The 18,162-nt window shown below is 36.8% G+C and overlaps 2 protein-coding genes across 2 annotated transcripts in view; both read left to right on the forward strand.

Moving 5' to 3' along the window:
* Nucleotides 1-18,162, forward strand: part of VPS36 (vacuolar protein sorting 36 homolog) — a 320,991-nt gene that overhangs the window by 211,332 nt on the left and 91,497 nt on the right. The gene's annotated exons all lie outside the window — the stretch shown is intronic.
* Nucleotides 1-18,162, forward strand: part of LOC306658997 (phosphatidylinositol 3,4,5-trisphosphate 3-phosphatase TPTE2-like) — a gene marked incomplete at its 5' end in the record, with an annotated part of 46,455 nt that overhangs the window by 13,754 nt on the left and 14,539 nt on the right. Inside the window, 2 exons of the mRNA XM_079136253.1 lie at nt 11,540-11,601; nt 13,097-13,324. Coding sequence (XP_078992379.1) covers nt 11,540-11,601; nt 13,097-13,324 — 290 coding nt within the window. The remainder of the gene's footprint in view (nt 1-11,539; nt 11,602-13,096; nt 13,325-18,162) is intronic.

Here is an 18,162-nt window from a genome sequence, read left to right on the forward strand (position 1 = left end):
CACTTACCATGATAAATGTAAGGTATGTCTCCTTTAATCTGTGAATATAATATATTACATAAATATGGAGTTCTTTTTATTCATGTCATTTGATATTTTTGTGGTATTTAGTTATACATGACAGCAGAATGCATTTTGATTCACTGTAAACAAATGGAGTACAATTTTTCATTTCTCCTGTTGTACACGATGTAGTCACACCATTCGTGTAGTACATGTACATAGGGTAAGGATGTTTGTCTCATTCCATTATCTTTCCTTCCCCCTTCCTCCACCCCTCCCCTCATTTCCCTCTAAACAATCCAATGTTCCTCCATTCTTCTTTTACCCCCTTCCCAACCATGCATTATGCATCAGCATCCACTTATCAGAGAAAACATTCAGCGTTTGGTTTCTTGGGATTGGCTTATTTCACTGAGCATGATATTCTCCAACTCCATCCATTTCCCTGCAAATTCTATAATTTTATTCATCTTTATGGCTAAGTAATATTCCATTGTGTTTATATGCCACTGTTTCTTTATCCTTTCATCTATTGAAGGGTATCTAGGCTGGTTCCACAATCTAGCTATTGTGAATTAGGCTGCTATAAACATTAATGTGGCTGTGCCACAGTAAGTAGTATGCTGATTTTAAGTCCTTTGGGTATAGGCCAAAGTGTGGGATAGCTGGGTCAAATGGTTGTTCCATTCCAAGTTTTCTAAGGACTCTCCATACTGCTTTTCAGAGTGGCTGCACCAATTTGCAATCCCACCAGCAGTGTATGAGTGTACCTTTTCCCCACATCCTCGCCAACACCTATTGTTGCTTGTATTCTTGATAATCGCCATTCTAATTGGAGTGTGACGAAATCTTCAGGTAGTTTTGATTTGCACTTCTCTAATTACTAGAGATTTTGAACATTTTTTCATATATTTCTTGATCACTTGTATGTCTTCTTCTGTGAAGTGTCTGATTAGTTCCTTAATCCATTTATTGACTGGGTTATTTGTATTTTTGGTGTAAATTTTTTGAGTTCTTTATAAGTCTGGAGATTAGTGCTCTATCTGAAGTACATATAGTAAAGATTTTCTCCCACTCTGTAGGGTCTCTCTTCACATTGTTGATTCTTTTCTTTGTTGAGAAAAAGCCTTTTAGTTTGAATCCATCCCATTTATTGATTCCTGCTTTTATTTCTTGCACTTTGGGAGTCTTGTTAAGGAAGTCTGGTCCTAAGCCAACATGATGAAGATTTGGGCCTACTTTTTCTTATTTGGTGAAGGGTATCTGGTCTAATTCCTAGGTCCTTGATCCATTTTGAGTTGAGCTTTCTGCAGGGTGAGAGTAGGAATTTAATTTCATTTTGCTGTATATGAATTTCCAGTTTTCCCAGCACCATTTATTGAAAAGGCTCTTTTCTCCATTGTATGTTTTTGGCAGCTTTCTCTAGTATGAGATAACTGTATTTATGTGGGTTTGTCTCTGTGTCTTCTATTCTGTACCATTGGTCTACCTGTCTATTTTGGTGTCAGTATCATGCTGTTTTTGTCCCTCTTGCTCTGTAGTATAGTTAAAGGCCTGGTATTGTGATACCTCCTACATCACTCTTCCTGCTAAGGATTTCTTTGGCTATTCTGGGTCTCTTATTCCTCCAAATGAATTTCATGATTGCTTTCTCTGTTTCTATGAGGTATATCATTGGGATTTTAATTGGAATTGCATTGAATCTGTATAGCACTTTTGGTAGTATGGCCATTTTAACAATATTAATTCTGCCTATCCAAGAACATGGGAGATCTTTCCATCTTTTAAGGTTTTTCTTTAATTTCTTTCTTTAGTGTTCTGCAGTTTTCATTGTTGTAGAGGTCTTTTGTCTCTTTTGTTAGATTGATTCCCAAGTATTTTTTTTTTTTTAGGGTATTGTGAATGGGGTAGTTTTCCTAAATCTCTTTCGGAGGATTCATCACATATGAATGGAAATGCATTAGATTTATGAGTTGATTTTATATCTTGCTACTTTGCTGAATTCATTTATTAGTTCTAGACATTTTCTGGTGGAATTTTTTGGATCCTCTAAATATAGAATCATGTTGTTGATAAATAGGATAGTTTGAGATCTTCTTTTCCTCTTCCTATGCCTTTAGTTTCTTTGGTCTGTCTGATTGCTCTGGCTAGAGTTTCAAGGACTGTGTTGAAAAGAAGTGGTGAAAGAGGGCATCCCTGTCTAGTTCCAGTTTTTAGAGGGAATGCTTTCAATTTTTCTCCATTTAGAATTATGTTGGCTGTGGGCTTAGCATAGATAGCCTTTACAATGTTGAGATATGTTCCTACTATCCCAATTCTTTCTAGTATTTTGAGCATGAAGGGGTGCTATATTTTATCAAATGCTTTTTCTGCATCTATTGAAATAATCATATGATTCTTACATTTAAGTCTACTGATGTGATGAATTACATTTATTGATTTCCGTATGTTGAACCAACCTTGCATCCCTGGGATGAAACCCACTTGATCATGGTGCACTATCTTTTTAATATGTTTTTTTCATGCAATTTGCCAGAATTTTGTTAAGAATTTTTTTTTTTTTTTTTTTTGCATCTATGTTCATCAGGGATATTGGTCTGAAGTTTTCTTTCCTTTATGTGTCTTTGTCTGTTTTGGTATCAGGGGGATACAAGCTTCACAGAATGAGTTTGGAAGGGTTCCCTCCTTTCCTATTTCATGGAATAATTTGAGGAGTATTGGTACTAGTTCTTTGTTGAAAGTCTTGTAGAACTTGGCTGAGAATCCATCTGGTCCTGAGATTTTCTTGGTTGGTAGGCTTTTGATGGCATCTTCTATTTCATTGCTTGAAACTGATCTGTTTAAATTGTGTATGTCCTCCTGATTCAGTTTGGGTGGATCATATGTCTCTAGAAATTTGTCAGTGTCTTTGAGACTTTCGATCTTGTTGGAGTACAGTTTTTCAAAATAGTTTCTAATTATGTTTTGCATTTCAGTAGTGTCAGATGTGATATTTCCATTTCATCAGGAATTTTAGTAATTTGAATTTTCTCTCTCCTCTTTGTTAATATGGCTAAGGGTTTATCAATTTTGTTTATTTTTTCAAAGAGCCAACTTTTGTCAATTTTTTCATTTGTTCTTTTGTTTCAATTTCAATTTCAATTGGTTTCAGCTCCAATTTTTATCATTTCCTGCCTTCTACTACTTTTGGTGTTGATCTGTTCTTCTTTTTCTAGGGCTTTGAGAAGTAATGTTAGGTCATTTATTTGTTGACATTATTTTTTTATTGAATGATCTCACTGCAATGAATTTTACTGTTAGTACTGCTTTCATAGTGTCCCAAAGATTTTGATTTGTTGTATCAGTGTTCTCATTTATTTCTAGGAATTTTTTTTTATCTCTTCCCTGATGTCTTCTGCTATCCATGCATCATTCAATAGCATATTATTTAGTGTCCAGGTGTTGGAGTAGTTTTGATTTCTTATTTTATCATTGAATTCTAATTTCATTCCATTATGATCTGATAGAATGGAAGGTAGTATATCATTTTTTTGTATTTTCTAAGAGTTGTTTTGTGGCATAATATATAGTCTGTTTTCAAGAAGGATCCATGTGCTGCTGAGAAAAAAGTGTATTTGCTCGTCGATGGATGGAATATTCTGTAAATGTCTGTTAAATCTAAACTATTGATTATTATTGAGTTCTGTGGTTTCTTTGTTAATTTTTTTTTTTTTTTGGAAGATCTATCCAGTGGTGAGAGAGGTGTGTTCAAGACACCCAATATTATTATGTTTTGGTCTACTTGATTCCCGAAATTGAGAAAAATTTCTTTGATGTATATAGATGCTTCATTATTTGTGGCATAAATATTAATGATTGTTATATCTTGTTGATTTATGGTTCCCTTAAGCAGTATGAAATGTTCTTCTTTATCCCTTCTGACTAACTTTGGTTTGAAGTCCACTTTATCTGATATGAAGATAGAAATCCCTGCTTTTTTACTGAGTCCGTGTATGTGATATGTTTTTTTCCATTCTTTCACCTTCAGTCTGTGGATATCTTTTCTTATAAGATGAGTCTCTTGAAGGCAGCATATTGTTGGGTCTTTTTTTTTAAATCCAACCTTCCAGTCTAGGTCTTTTGATTAATGAATTTAGGCCATTAACATTTAGGGTTATTATTGAGATATGATTTGTATTCCCAGTCATTTTGGCTTATTTTTAGTTTTTAACTTGACTTGGTTTCTCCTTTGATTGGCTTTTCCTTTAATGTAGTTCTTCCCTTTACTGACTTTCATTGTTGTTTTTCCTTTCCTCCTCATGGAATATTTTTCTGAGAATGTTCTTTAGTACAGGCTTTCTATTTGTAAATTCTTTTAACCCTTGTTTATCATGGAAGGTTTTATTTCATCATCAAATCTGAAGGTTAGTTTTGCTAGATTAAGATTCTTGCTTTCCATCCATTTTCTTTCAGAGTTTGGTATATGTTGTTCCAGACCCTTCTAACTTTTAGGGTCCTGGCTGAGAAATCTACTGATATCCATACTAGTTTCACTCTACATATGATCTGATACTTTTCTCTTACAGCCTTTAAAATTCTATCTTTATTTTGTATGTTGGGCATTTTCATTATAATGTGCCTTGGTGTGGATCTGTTGTAATTTTGTACATTTGATATTCTGTAAGCCTCTTATATTTGATTTTCCATTTCATTCTCCAGGCTTGGGAAGTTTTCTGATATCATTTCATTGAATAGATCTTTCATTCCTTTGGTTTGTATCTCTGTGCCTTCCTCAATCCCAATAATTCTTAGATTTGGTCTTTTCATGTTATCTCATAATTCTTGGAGGTTCTGTACATGATTTCTTACTATCGTCTCTGTGTATGCAACTTCATTTTCAAGATTAAACATCTTGTTTTCATTGTCTTAGATTCTGTCTTCCAAGTGATCTAGTCTGTTGGTGATACTTTCTAATGAATTTTTTATTTATTATTTCCTTCCTTTCAAGGATTTGTTGTTTTTTTTTTTTTTTTTCAGAATCTCTATCTCTTTATTAAAATAATCTTTTGCTTCCTGCATTTGCTCTTTCAGCTGTTTATTAAAGTGACCTTTTGTTGCCCACATTTGATTTCATATATCATCCTTTACTTTGCAGATCATTTTAATTATGTATATTTTGAATTTCTTTTCTGACGTTTCTTCTACCATGCTGTCAATGGATTCTATTAATATAGCATCTTTGTTTGGGGTACTTTCATTCCTTGTTTTTTCATGTTGTTCATGCTTCTTCCCCTCAAGCAGTGAGGACCCAAGGTATTGTATCTCTCCTACCCTGCCCTTTCAACTTCCCAATCAGGAACTTCTGTCCCTGAAGATTGAGTACCAGGACTTGTGCGCCTGTCTCAGAAAGCTGTTTTGTATTGGGCAAATCAGGACCAGGCATTGAAAGCTGTGTGCTAGCCATGTAGCTGCAGGTACTGGGCCAGTTGGTAGCCAGGGGAAGTTTGGGAGACTAGGGATTGAGGAACTGGAGGACCCTGTTGATTACCAAACTGGCAGGACCAGGTGCTCAGTGGAATCATGGACCAGGCTGATGTAGGGTCCCAACAAGTGCTCCAGGAATGTCACTGGGATCCCAGTGGGTGCTGGGCTGGTTGGCTGAACAAGCTGATATCAAGATGCCCTCACACCCTTTTCCACCTACTGACCTCTTGCAAGGCTCTCTCCTCCCTCTGCAGCAAGATAGTGGCTATCAGCACACCTAGTAGGATACCTCAGATGCAACCAAGCCTGCATGGCCCTTGGTGATGATCTTTTAGAACCTGGCTGATATCCCTGGATGCAAGCAACCACATTCCAAGTTGGTGGTAGCAGCAGCAGCAGCTATCCTGTAGGAACCTTGATAATGAGCTTCTAGTCTCCAGCAGGTGTCCCAGGATGGAAGCTGCCCCAATTAAAGATGGCAGCATCAGCATTGGGGATAATCCAAGAGGGTGACAGAGGCATCCCAATGCATTGGTAGATGGGAGCAGCAAGGTGTGTCCACATGGGCCAGCAGTGGAGATCCCATAAGTATGAATTTCTAACAAAAGGTGGTCCTTGCATCCTTGAGATAAATGGCATTTTGTATTTTCTATATTACTGAATTACCTTTGAAAATATTTCAATTAAGTTTTTAAAAAATCTATATTCATAGGTGAGACTGGTCTAAAGTAATCCTTTCTTCTATATTTGTACGGTTTGAAAATCAGTTATAATAATGTTTATTAGGAAATTTTATTATTCTCTACAAGTATTTATAAAATAGAGGAACCATTGCTTCCTTAGAGACTTTGAAAAAATTTTATCTTGTCCTCTTGGGAGGGAGGTGATGAGAAAGACTTTGATTATAAATGTAATTTTTAATGCAACTTTATTGCACTGTTTAAGCAATAAACAATGTTTTAAATGGTATTTTTCTACTTAAGTTTTAAAAATGCTTGGCATAAAGTTATTATTATGGTGCTATTAAATATTATTATAGCAGTTATTTTGCCCCACCCCTTTATTTGCACCTCTAAGTCTCTTTTCTTAAAATCAGTATTAGGCTTTTACAGAGTGGGTACAGCAAAAGGACCCAGAACTCTATGTAGTGTTATCGTCAATGTTTAACCACAATGCTGAAATTGCATCTCGATAGACAAGGAAGAAAACAAAAAGAGAAAAAGGAGTGGTCCTAGAACATCATGATAAACTGAGAGGGCAGATATGTTCAGTCATTCATACACTGTGCACCAGATACTAACTGTAGGAGATGTGACAATGTACAAAGCAAATACATTTGCTGTCCCCCAGGGAAACCATAGTGTATTGTTTAACAAAGAAAAAAATATATATGTATGTATATGAGATAGTGATAAGTGCAACTGAAAAAAAAAAGAGGAAGGAGAATAGGAAGTCAGGGAGAGGTTGCTAATTGATACAGAGATGGTCAAAGAGGGTATCACCAATAAAATTACATTTGAGCAGAGATGTTATTAAAGGATTATCATGAGAGTGGTGTACAGAGAACAGAGAGATAATTTCATGAAGATTATCAAAAAGAAATGTAATAAATCTGTAACTTAGAAAATTCATATTGTGCTTGAATGAATGACTTCTTCTTTGAGGTGTACATAACCAATCCTTTTTAAGCCTTTCTGTGTTAAAATTTCTCCCTGAATTAACATTGAAATTACTGTCTTACAGTTTGGGGCCTCTACTACATCTTGATTTTCAAAGTAGTAAGTCAAATCAATACTAGGTTAAAATCACCTCTCATGTTCTCTACCAGGGAAATACCTAATGATGTTAAGCAATCTCTTTTGCAAGTTTGTTTAGTCAGGGATTTAAAATTTTCTGGAATATAATTCCAACTGGGTCCAAGAACTAGAATTCAATGATAACTCTTTTTCAGTCTCCTTTTTTTTTTTTTCCTATAGTACTTTTTTATTTTTTAATTTTATTTGTTCTGTTTAGTTGTGCATGACAGTAGAATGCATTTATACATTGTGATTGATTGTAGATAGAGTGTAATCTCTCATTTTTCTGATTATACATCTTGCAGGATTCAGTCTTATTTTATAGTTTTGTTTTTTTTTTTTAATCAAAAGTCTATCCTTGGGCTAGGTTTGTAGCTCAATGGTAGAGCACTTGCCTAGCATGTGTGAGGCACTGGGTTTGATTCTCAGCACCACATATAAATAAATAAAATAAAGGTCCACTGACAACTTAAAAAAAATTAAAAGAAAGTCTATTTTTGTCAGTTTTTTGTTTGCTTGAAAGATTGGAAAAAACACAGTTGAATTTAAGCTATTGTAACCTAATGGTTAAAAACACAGTTTTTGAAATAAAATATCTGGGTTCAAATTCAAACTACATCATTTAATAATTGTGTGATATTGAGTAAATTACTTAAACTCTCTATGCCTAATTTTTTTGATATGTAAAATGCACATGTTATGAAAGTACCAACCTCATAGTTATGTTGTAGAGATTAAAATGAAATATGTTGAGTACCTGGCAAGAAGTGACAATGACTCAATAATATTGGCTATTATAGTATACCTCAACATTATACCATCAGTTTATAATACTAAACTTATCTTTCCTTAACCTTATAGGTAAGCAATGAGCATCTTTTTATTTAAATAATACAGGTGAAAGGTTAAACTTCTCTAGCACTTCAACATGTTTTACTGAATACTGCAAGGTATACCTCCATTTGTTGTATCTTTGAGGAAGTCAAATTCTCAAAGGGTTATTTTAGTCTGGACATCTTAAATAAGAAATTACTTCAATTAGATTTTAAGTGCCATAAATAACCCTAAGGGAAACACCCACACCCACACCCCTACCATTGTTGGTGTCTGGATAATCACGTTAGTTCTCTGCTTATACTATAGAGTCAGGAATTTAGAGTGTAAGTTCTGCATTATGGGGAAGGATGACAGAAACAGTTTGGAAAAGAAGTTTAAGGATTGTTATAAAAAGTCATAAAAGGTGGTATAAAAGAGGCAAAATTTTACCTTTGCCCTTTTAGGATTTTTCATCAGGGCCTGAGACTTAAATTGACATAAGACAGATTGATAGGAGAAAAGCATACAAAGTTATTTAATACAAGTTTTATGTGACACAGGAGCCCTTTACAAAAAATGAAGACCAAAGATACAGTTAAAGATGGAACACTTATATGCTGCATTAGACTGAAAAGAGTAGTAAATTATAGTGACAAGACCAACAGTCTTACACTAGGGTAGTTAATTGGGTGAAAAAGCAGGTAGGAAGTCCAAGTTTGTTTGTACACATTTCCATTGACCTCAACTTTCCAACTTTCATAAAATGGTACCTTCTTTCTGGTGTATGGAGGACATCTATATCATGGGAATTTCACCTCCTTATAAGAAACAGAAAGAAGGTCTAGGTGAGCTTCTTAAACTTACTGTTTTTCAAGTACCTTTAACTCAAAAGAGTCAATATGCCAGATTGACATATTTTAACATCTTTTTTAACTTACTTTTCTCCTGTCAACTTCTTCACTGGAATTAAGATATCTTGCCATTTGACTATTTGAAAGTCTCAAACCTGCAGAATCTGTTTCTTCTTTCTTATGCCAAGTTATTTACCTCAAAGACTTGTCATAAGAATGATGTGATATCTATAAAGCAATACATAAATGTTAATTATTGTCATTATGAAGGCCAATAATTGTATTTTATTTAGAGATGCAAGATTCTTCTAACCTCTGGATAACAGAAGCTATTATATTAACATCACTCTAACCAACTTGATGGATTCACTGATGTTCTCCATTCCCTTTATAAACATGTTAAATAGTTTCCATTGGCATGTTGAAAACTTGTAGCTAGTATAACTTCAGTATATCTCTAGGATATGTATGTGTTTCTATTTCTACAGTGTTTGCCATATCTACTTGTTATAATTATATGGAGTAATCAAATGATATGTAAATCTGTAAAATGTCAAAGTGAACAAAAAGAATTTTAATTTCATGAAGACTAAGTTGAATGTTTTAGGAATATTCAATGAAGTTGAATGGCTACAACTAAATACAGCTGAATTAAATGCAAACAAGACCATCGTAAAACATTGGGAGAGGGGCCGTGTTTGTGGCTCAGTGGTAGAGTGCTTGCCTCGCTTGTGTGAGGTACTGGGTTCTACTCCCAGCACCACATATAAATAAATAAATAAAATAAAAGGTCCATAACAACTAAAAGTATATATATTTTAAAAAAATTTTTAAAAACATTGGGAGAACGATTCTTTTTTTGCACTATATTTTTATTCTTTCTAGATGTTAGAACAATTCTAGAAGAAAAATCTAGAAGAATTCTGCACCTAAGTTTCTCTAAAGAATCTGAAATGAGAGATTATAGATGATACAGTGGTCTTTATACATTGGGACTTATTTTCCCAAGAAAAGTCTCCACATAGGAGAACTCATACTTAAAAAGTTAAAGCTTTTGTCCAATATCAGAAGTTTGGTGAATGAAAGTACATTGTATGTTGGAAGTTAAAATCAAATGTTTAAGGCATAAGTAGCATTTTCTTGGTTCCCTGCTTTACTTGCTTCACTGATGAGAGAGCATCTACTAAGTCTGCAGTTGTATTTATCCACAAGAATGTGACTCTGCTCATGGTATATCCATAATTGATTAAGGGAATTTCAAAGAGTTTCTTTCCAGTGGGAAAAAATCAGGGTTACAAGGACCCAGAGATGTCCTCCAAAACTCAAATGTTAACAGACAGTGCAGCTTAGAGCCAGGCTGTTAATGATCAGTAGCTTCTTTTATCAAGAAGCTTTTGATCATAGCAAAAGGTAATATAAACTCCTCTTTTAAAGGATAGAACAGAAAGTTTTGTGCCTCTCAGGTAAGAGAGTAGATCTGAATTACATAAAATAAGTTCATTGTGTACTGGCTAAGTTAAAAGCTACAGATTATTGTATTAAAAAAAGCAACATTTTTTTTCAAAACTCAAATTTTGTATGACAACAAAAATATAAATTGGAATAAAATAAGATACTTTGAGATGAAGTGTGAAGAACAGAGTCAAGGGTTTGCTTTAAAATGTTACAGCTTAAGAGAAAGAGAAGACTGTGGATACAGCTTAGTGGGAGAGTGCCTGCCGAGCATGCACGAGGCTCTGGGTTTGATCCCCAGTACTGCCTCCCCACATTTCACCCACCCCTAAAAAAAGAGAGAGAGAAAGGGAAGAAGGGAGGGAAGAGGAGAGAAATTGAACAAGTACAGAAAATTACTGATAATTGCAGAATCTGGAAAACATATATATATATAAGAATTCACTATACAGATCTCTCTACATTTGTTAGGTTTGAAAATTTTTCTAATACAATTTAAAACTCTAAAATGAGAGGAATAATAGTTCTTGTAAATGCTAGATGGTGTTGTTCAGATTCTGTTTATCTTTTATTGGTATTTTATTTATGTTAGTTATAAAAACAATATATAATTAGTTCTTTTTTGGGGAGAGGGGAGGTACCAGGGATTGAACTCAGGGACACTTGACCACTGTGCCACATCCCCAGCCCTATTTTTGTATTTTATTTAGAGACAGGGTCTCACTGAGTTGCTTAGCAGCCTCGCTTTTGCTGAGGCTGGCTTTGAACTCTTGATCCTCCTGCTTTAGCCTCCCCAGCCGCTGGGATTACAGGTGTGTGCCACCATGCCCAGCTATAATTAATTCTTTTTTTTTATATATAATCCTGGAGCAGTATTGATTGTGTCTGCTGTTACTGCAACACCCAGCATTAGTGATGGAATAAAAATATACACAAGAACATGTGTATCATGCCCACAGTTAGGACACAGAATTCCTAGTACAGTCACAGAGTAGTGAAACATCTTTGACTATTTCTGAGTTGAAATATTTGGGGCAAGCACTTTCAGGGTGAAAGAAAACACATATGAAATGAACTTTTTGAGTATTTCTGAGTATATTTTTATATACTCAGAAATAAACAAAATGGCTTCTTGAACTAACTTCTTGTGTTTTCTAGGAAGAACTGGAACTATGGTTTGTGCCTGCCTTCTTGCCTGTGGAACATTCTTAACTGCAGAGGTAGGAAAGACATACTGTACACCATCTCATTGAACTTGCTGACTCTGAAACACCACTTGTAGAGTGTTATAAGATGATTCTTTGAGTTATGGTGCTTAAGTGAAATTGGAGAGGTGGTTTTTAGGAAGCCTTGTTTTGATACCTCCTGGTTTATGTGCTGTTAGTAACTGTCCTGAGTACCTCTAGACTGAAGTGATGTCAGTGAGACACAAAATTTAAAGGAATGTGAAATTTCTCAATAATTGAGAAAAATGACATATTAATACAGTATTTTTAAATTGAAATTAATGAAAAAATTTATGATGTATATAATACCAACATTTTTTAAAAGGTAGGACCTGGTATGGGCAGGATTAAGGAAGAGAAGGAGAGCAAAATTATACAAATGCAAAAAAACCCAGAAATCAAGATGCTTCCCTTTCCTCATCACCAATAACTTTTTCCTTCCTCATAAGTTACTGTCAGATTAATTAGATAAGTCTACAAAGGACCTTGACCATCCTTAGAATCGCTTAATTGATCAAAGGTATTATTTCCAACTCAGAACATAGTTTCTTCAGTATATTATTCTCTCTGTATAAACAACATATGGGGGATCTTTGACCTCTGAAATTTTTTGAGGAGATAAGGTGGGCTGTTTCCACTTCTTAAAGCAGTTTTCCATGGTTTTACTGACAGGGTCTTGCTGACAGTTACACTTAGTAGGACGCATCCCCAACAGCTCTGCTCATCTCTTGGCCGAGGCTAGAGAAGAGAAGCTGTGGGCTCTGCACCATGCTTAGCTTTCTAATCCCACCACCTTCTGTTTTTCTAACTTGAGACACAAAGGTTTTGAAAATGGGTATTCAATCCTTGCTCCCCATATCCTCTGGGGGCTAAGGGCACATCATGTCCATTCTCAGGCTGGGTTGGTTGGGCCAATGCCTGAAACAACAAAAATGGATATATAAGGACACAGCTTTTCAAATTTTGGATCATAATAGTGAGTTGTTATAAAATTAACTTACTGAATTGTGTCCAGAATTTTTTAATATAAAGGAATAAGCAGAATAGAAAGTATCAAAAAGTAAGTATTGTTTGTGTGTGCACGCATCCACGTATTCTAATATTATTAATGTGGATTGCAGTCACAAAAATTAAACATTTAAAATCAATTGATCCAGAGCCTTAGCCTGATGGCTGGGGACATGTGCCTTAGGTCTGTACTAGCCTCTCTTTAACAAGTCACTTGGTTTTTGTTTGACCTCAGTTTTCTCACTTGTAAAATGGCACGTAGGAAGAAGTGTTGCACCAAATGATTTCCAGCTCTGAAATTCCGTGTCTTTATGAAACTTTGAAATAGAGGAGTCCTTGATGTGGCTTCATTAATTTTGTTGTTTTGGGTAGGTTCTGTCCAAAGATTATGGACTTAAGGAAATAATATGCCTTCAGAAGCTTTAGGAAAGGGAAGAGTGGAGATGAACCATGGTTTTATTGTCGGTCCCCTTTTCTGTAGGAAAGCCTTTACTTTTTTGGACAAAGACGAACAGATAAAAGCAAAAGCTCTAAATTTCAGGGAGTAGAAACTCCTTCACAGGTAAGTTTTCTTCTTAAGAAGGGGAGTTCTTTGTGGGGTGGGTTACAATTGGCAGCTGTTATTTGGTTTCATTTTAGACTCTTCTTCAGTGATCAGGCAACAGCACTTGGGTGCCTTGCCATAGGCCTTGCTCTCTTCTGGAAGCTTTGAGGATCCCTCTGGTGCTGCCTATACCTGGCAAGCACTGGGTTCTCCCTGGAGCATTCTCCTTTCCATTTCATTTTCATGGTTGTTTACAGAGTTCAGGATCTTATTATCCTCCAAAAGTAGGAAGGTCAATACCTAGGGTTTCAGACCCCTAAAGATTACTTAAAGTCACCAGCCTTTGATTTCCCTGTAAAGGGAAACTGAATCTTTCACAAACTCCCCTAGGGCAATTGATAATTCATTGCTCATGTGACATCACAAGGACTGTTCCTGGATAACCCTCCTCTATGTGTGTGAGTGTTCACATGCGCACACACACACACAGATACTGCACAGATATGCCACACGAGGGTGGGGGGAGAGAGGGAGGGAGGGAGAGGGGTTGTATTATGAAAGAGAATGTAAAGGGGAAATAAACATTTTTCAAAAAATTCTATTACATAGCAAACCCTATTCAACTTTTACATACATCTCATTTAATACTTACAATACCCATATGAAGTATATACTATTATGCTATTTTTTCCTTTTAAAAATATTTTATTATGGAAATTTCCAAACATATACAAAAGTCCAGACAATGATACAATAAATCCTTTTCTAATCATCATGCCATTTTAAGAATTTCAGCCTATACCCAACCATGTTTCATTTGTCCCTTCCCCCAATTAAAACCCTGAGAATCACTCTTCACTCCTTAATTCCCTAAATCTTGATTATTTTGAAGAAATTCCAGTCACCAGATCGTTTTATTCCACAAGCATTTCAGTATGACATTGGAGGACTTTAAAAGAATACCTCAATACCATTTATCATATCTAAAAAGATTATCTCTTAAATAATATCTTAATATCAAACTTCTAGTTCATGTCTAAATTTCTGGTAGTTGTCTTAAATTTTTTTTCACTTTTGTTTACTTCAATCAGGATCCAAAAGAAGATCCACACATTTCACTTCATTGCTGTTTTTAGTTTAAAGTTTTCTCACCTCTTTTTTTATTCTTTGTAATTTGTTTATACCAGAAACCAAGACCTTTATTTATAGGATAGAGTTTATAAAATTCTAGATTTCGTTGAATCATACTAAGGACTTTATATTCATTATCTCCTGAATAACTCTATGAGTAGGCACTAATATGATTTCCATTTTACAGATTGGGAAATTGAAGTTTACAGAAATCAACATCTTGAATTAAGAGTCTAGATCTCTTGGACTCTGTAGCCCATTATTATCCACGTTGCCTTCTCTGGTTGGGAATTCCTTTTTTTTGGGTACTGGAAATTGAACCCAGGGCCTTGTGCTTACAAGGCAAGCACTCTACCAACTGAGCTATCTCCCCAGCCCTGGATATGGTTGTGAATGAGACTTTTTCTTTTAGTAGTCATACGTGCCCTTGACTTTGTTAGTAGAACACCCTAACTACCGATCCATAGTACTCGGCCTTGCCACCACATTTTTCTTTTATAAACAACAACCCCTCCCACCAAAAAAAGTAAATAAATGAAAAAGATAACCCCAGACCCTAGGCTAAAAGTAATACATAAACTTACCAAAGTTTAGCTCTAATCATCAAAATCTGTAATCTCCCTGCTGCCAATGGCAACAAACAAAAAGTTTTAAGTTGATACTCTCATCTTCTACAATTTGATTTTTCCAACCTTTACTCCCACTGTGTGCATCTAATCACATACTCAGACACACAGTTTGTTGTTTCCCAGCCTGCTGACACTTCACACCATCATCCATTGCCTCACATGGACCCCTTTTCCTGTAGTCCTTTCCAGCATTTTGTTTTTTCAGTTCTTATAGCACTTGGTGGGTAAGGTCACTTTACCTTGTTCTATACCTACTTCAAGTGGTGATCTTTGTGCTGGGGTTTAGCTTAGTGGTACGGCACTTGTCTGGCATGTGCATGGGCCCTGGGTTCAACCCCTACACTGAAGAAAAAAAAAAAAAATAAGTGGTGTCTTTTGCATCCCCTTTAAAAGCAGTCCTATGCCTTGCCAATCTTTCTACCCTGTGCATCCCAAAGTGTCTCACTGCTTTCCCGAAAACTTCTTTGTAAGGAGTTCTTTCTAGGTGTTAGTTGTATTAATTTCTGCAGCAGTATGAGAGCAAAAGTAGCTTGAGGGACCTGGTGGGCTAAAGCCTTTAGTAGAAGGTGGAGAGTCTGGTGGCAGGAGCTGAGGGAATGTTAGATATGTCTCCTTCAGGAACTTTCCCTGTACATCTCACTTTCCCCTTCTGCATACATATAGTTTCCCTAATAATAGTCCAAAACTGGCATACAGTAGCCTACAACCATGTCTCTTCTGATTCACTCTGATAGCAACATAAGGACTTAGACGCAGGTTTGAGAGGTTTGTTGGCAAGGCCCCAGGACAAAGACACCTCTGTTGTGTGGTAATTCTTAGACACTGCCACATTCTGCCCCTGCACTGTGAGCCATTCTACTGAACACATTGCATCCCCGCCTAGTTAAGAACTATGGGACCCTTCCTCATGACTGCCCTTTCTGATGGGAAGTATGCTAGCCAACTTGTCATTACTATGACCAAAATACCTGATGCAAACAACTTAGAGGAGGAAATTTTACTGTGTATCACAGTTTCAGAGGTATCAGTCCATGGTTGACTGCCTCCATTTCTCTGAGCCTGAGGTGAGGCAGAATATCATGGCAGAAGGGCGAGACAAAAGAAAACTGTTCAGTTCATGGAAGTTGGGAAGCAGAGAGAGGAAGAAGGGACCAAGATATAGTCCCCAAGGGCTCTCCGCCAGTAATGTACCTTCTCCAACCATGCCTTACCAGGCTAGTTTCCACTACTTCCCAATAGCCTGATCAGCTGATGATGTCAGAGCCCTCATCATCCAATCACTTCCCCAGAGCCCCACTTCTGAACATTGTTGCACTGGGGACCAAGTCTTCAACACATGAGCTTTTGGGGAACATTCCAGATCCAAACCATAACAGGATGTATGGCAGTTAATTTTATTAGCACATCCCTGTTGATTCAGTACTAGAACTCTTCAATCCTTGAAGAAAGATTCAAGGAATGCCTTCTGAGCAACTTGCCACAGGAGAAGGATGAGACTAAGAATTCCAAGGTTTCCTTGCAAAAACAGAACTGGGGAAATGGAAAGTGAAGAAACTAACTAGCAGGGACAGAGAAGAATGACAACTTACTACTGATATGTAGAGGTCTTCCTCTGGAGAATCTTTGTGTACCATTCTCCCATGACTAGGCAGTTACTCTCCACCAAACGACCAACCTTCCTGTAACTCAGTCACCACTAAGCTTTTATCCCTGTATTGATAATATTACAGATGTTTCATTGATTAGTTATCCTCTCAATCATAAGCAGCCTAAAAACAAGAACTGGCTCCTTTCACATCACTTCTCCACAGCCCTGAATTCTATCATAGATATTTATTTGCAAGACCCTAGCATAAAAATACCTAGTTACGTAATGGAATACTGTTTCCTTAATTTCTTACTGCCCTTAATAAGCTCTTTTCAAAAGAGAGAGATTTTGACTGATAGGATGTTGACTTTAGACTTTTCATTCTTATATAATTGAGGCTTCTGTTGCTTTGCAGAGTAGATATGTTAGGTATTTTGAAAAAGTGAAAAGTGACTACAAGTGGGATCTACCTCCAAGACAAAATTTCATTATAAAAAAATTCATCATTTATTCAATTCATGGTAAGTGCTTTATTTATAATTGAAGGGTTGGGCAGGAGGGTCAGTGTTCCCCACCCCCTCTCCTCCCCTCCCTCCCCTCCCCTCCCCTCCCTCCTATTCTCATTGCTCCCTGGGCCTCAACCCAGGGTAGACTTTTCAAGGTAGAGCCTTTGGTGGAGGGAAGAAGGGCCTGTGAGCACTCAAGACTACTTCTTTCCCATACCCAACTTGGTTCAGTTTCATCTTGACAGGTGTCCCCATACGATTTTCTCATCTGCTCCTTTCAGACCTTTTTTTCTCGTCACCACAGTCTCTCCCTTTCCCCTCGCTCCTCTTCCTGTAACTCTCACCCCCAGCATCTCCATCAAGGTGCCTTAAATATCTGATCAGTAAATATTTTACTGTAATTGTTGCCACATAAACTATTGAATACCTATTTGGGGCCAGGTCCTTAAGGAGTCCCTGAGTAGCTGACAGAAGAGAAATAAGTACAGAAAGAGCAGACCACAGTGTTAGAGCACAGAAAGCTGGGGCGGGGGAGGGGTGTTAAAAGCTTCCTAAGGGGAAGCACTTGCCTCCCCTCTACTTGAATCTACATGAAAAGGATTAGGAGATAGTGGAGCTATGTGGGGAGTGTCTTCCAGCCCCCTAGCTGCTACCAAGTATTACCAGTAAGAACAATCCTTACCAACTTCCAAAGAACTATTTGCTTCCAGAATGCAAGGAGAAAGAAGCTGCGCTGAGAACCATTACCCAGGGAAGTTGGGAAAATTGTTCAGATTATCCATCTCTGGGATGTGAGAAAGAACAGGAAGCAGGGAGAAGAACAGGCTTCCAATCCCACACCGTTTCTCCATTCCCTTCTGTGCTTCCCCTGCACAGAATTGACGGGAGGTGGAAAAGCAGGGATGTCTCAGCTGGAGGGGATGGAGCCTCACCACTCCACTGCCAGGCAGGCAGCAAGGGGACAATGCTTCTGAAACTCTCAAGCAAGCAAAACTCTTAAATCAGCCAGGTCACAGACCATGGGAAGATGCCAAGTGCTGGCAGGGCCCTAGTATCCACCCATGCAGCCTAGGGTGTCTAGCCTTCTGAGGAATCACACCAAATAAGATCTCGTAATATTTTATTTGACATTTTGTCCAATTGATTAGA

This window comes from Sciurus vulgaris (assembly GCF_902686455.1).
Source record: "Sciurus vulgaris genome assembly, chromosome: 4".
In the NCBI taxonomy this organism is placed as follows: domain Eukaryota; kingdom Metazoa; phylum Chordata; class Mammalia; order Rodentia; family Sciuridae; genus Sciurus; species Sciurus vulgaris.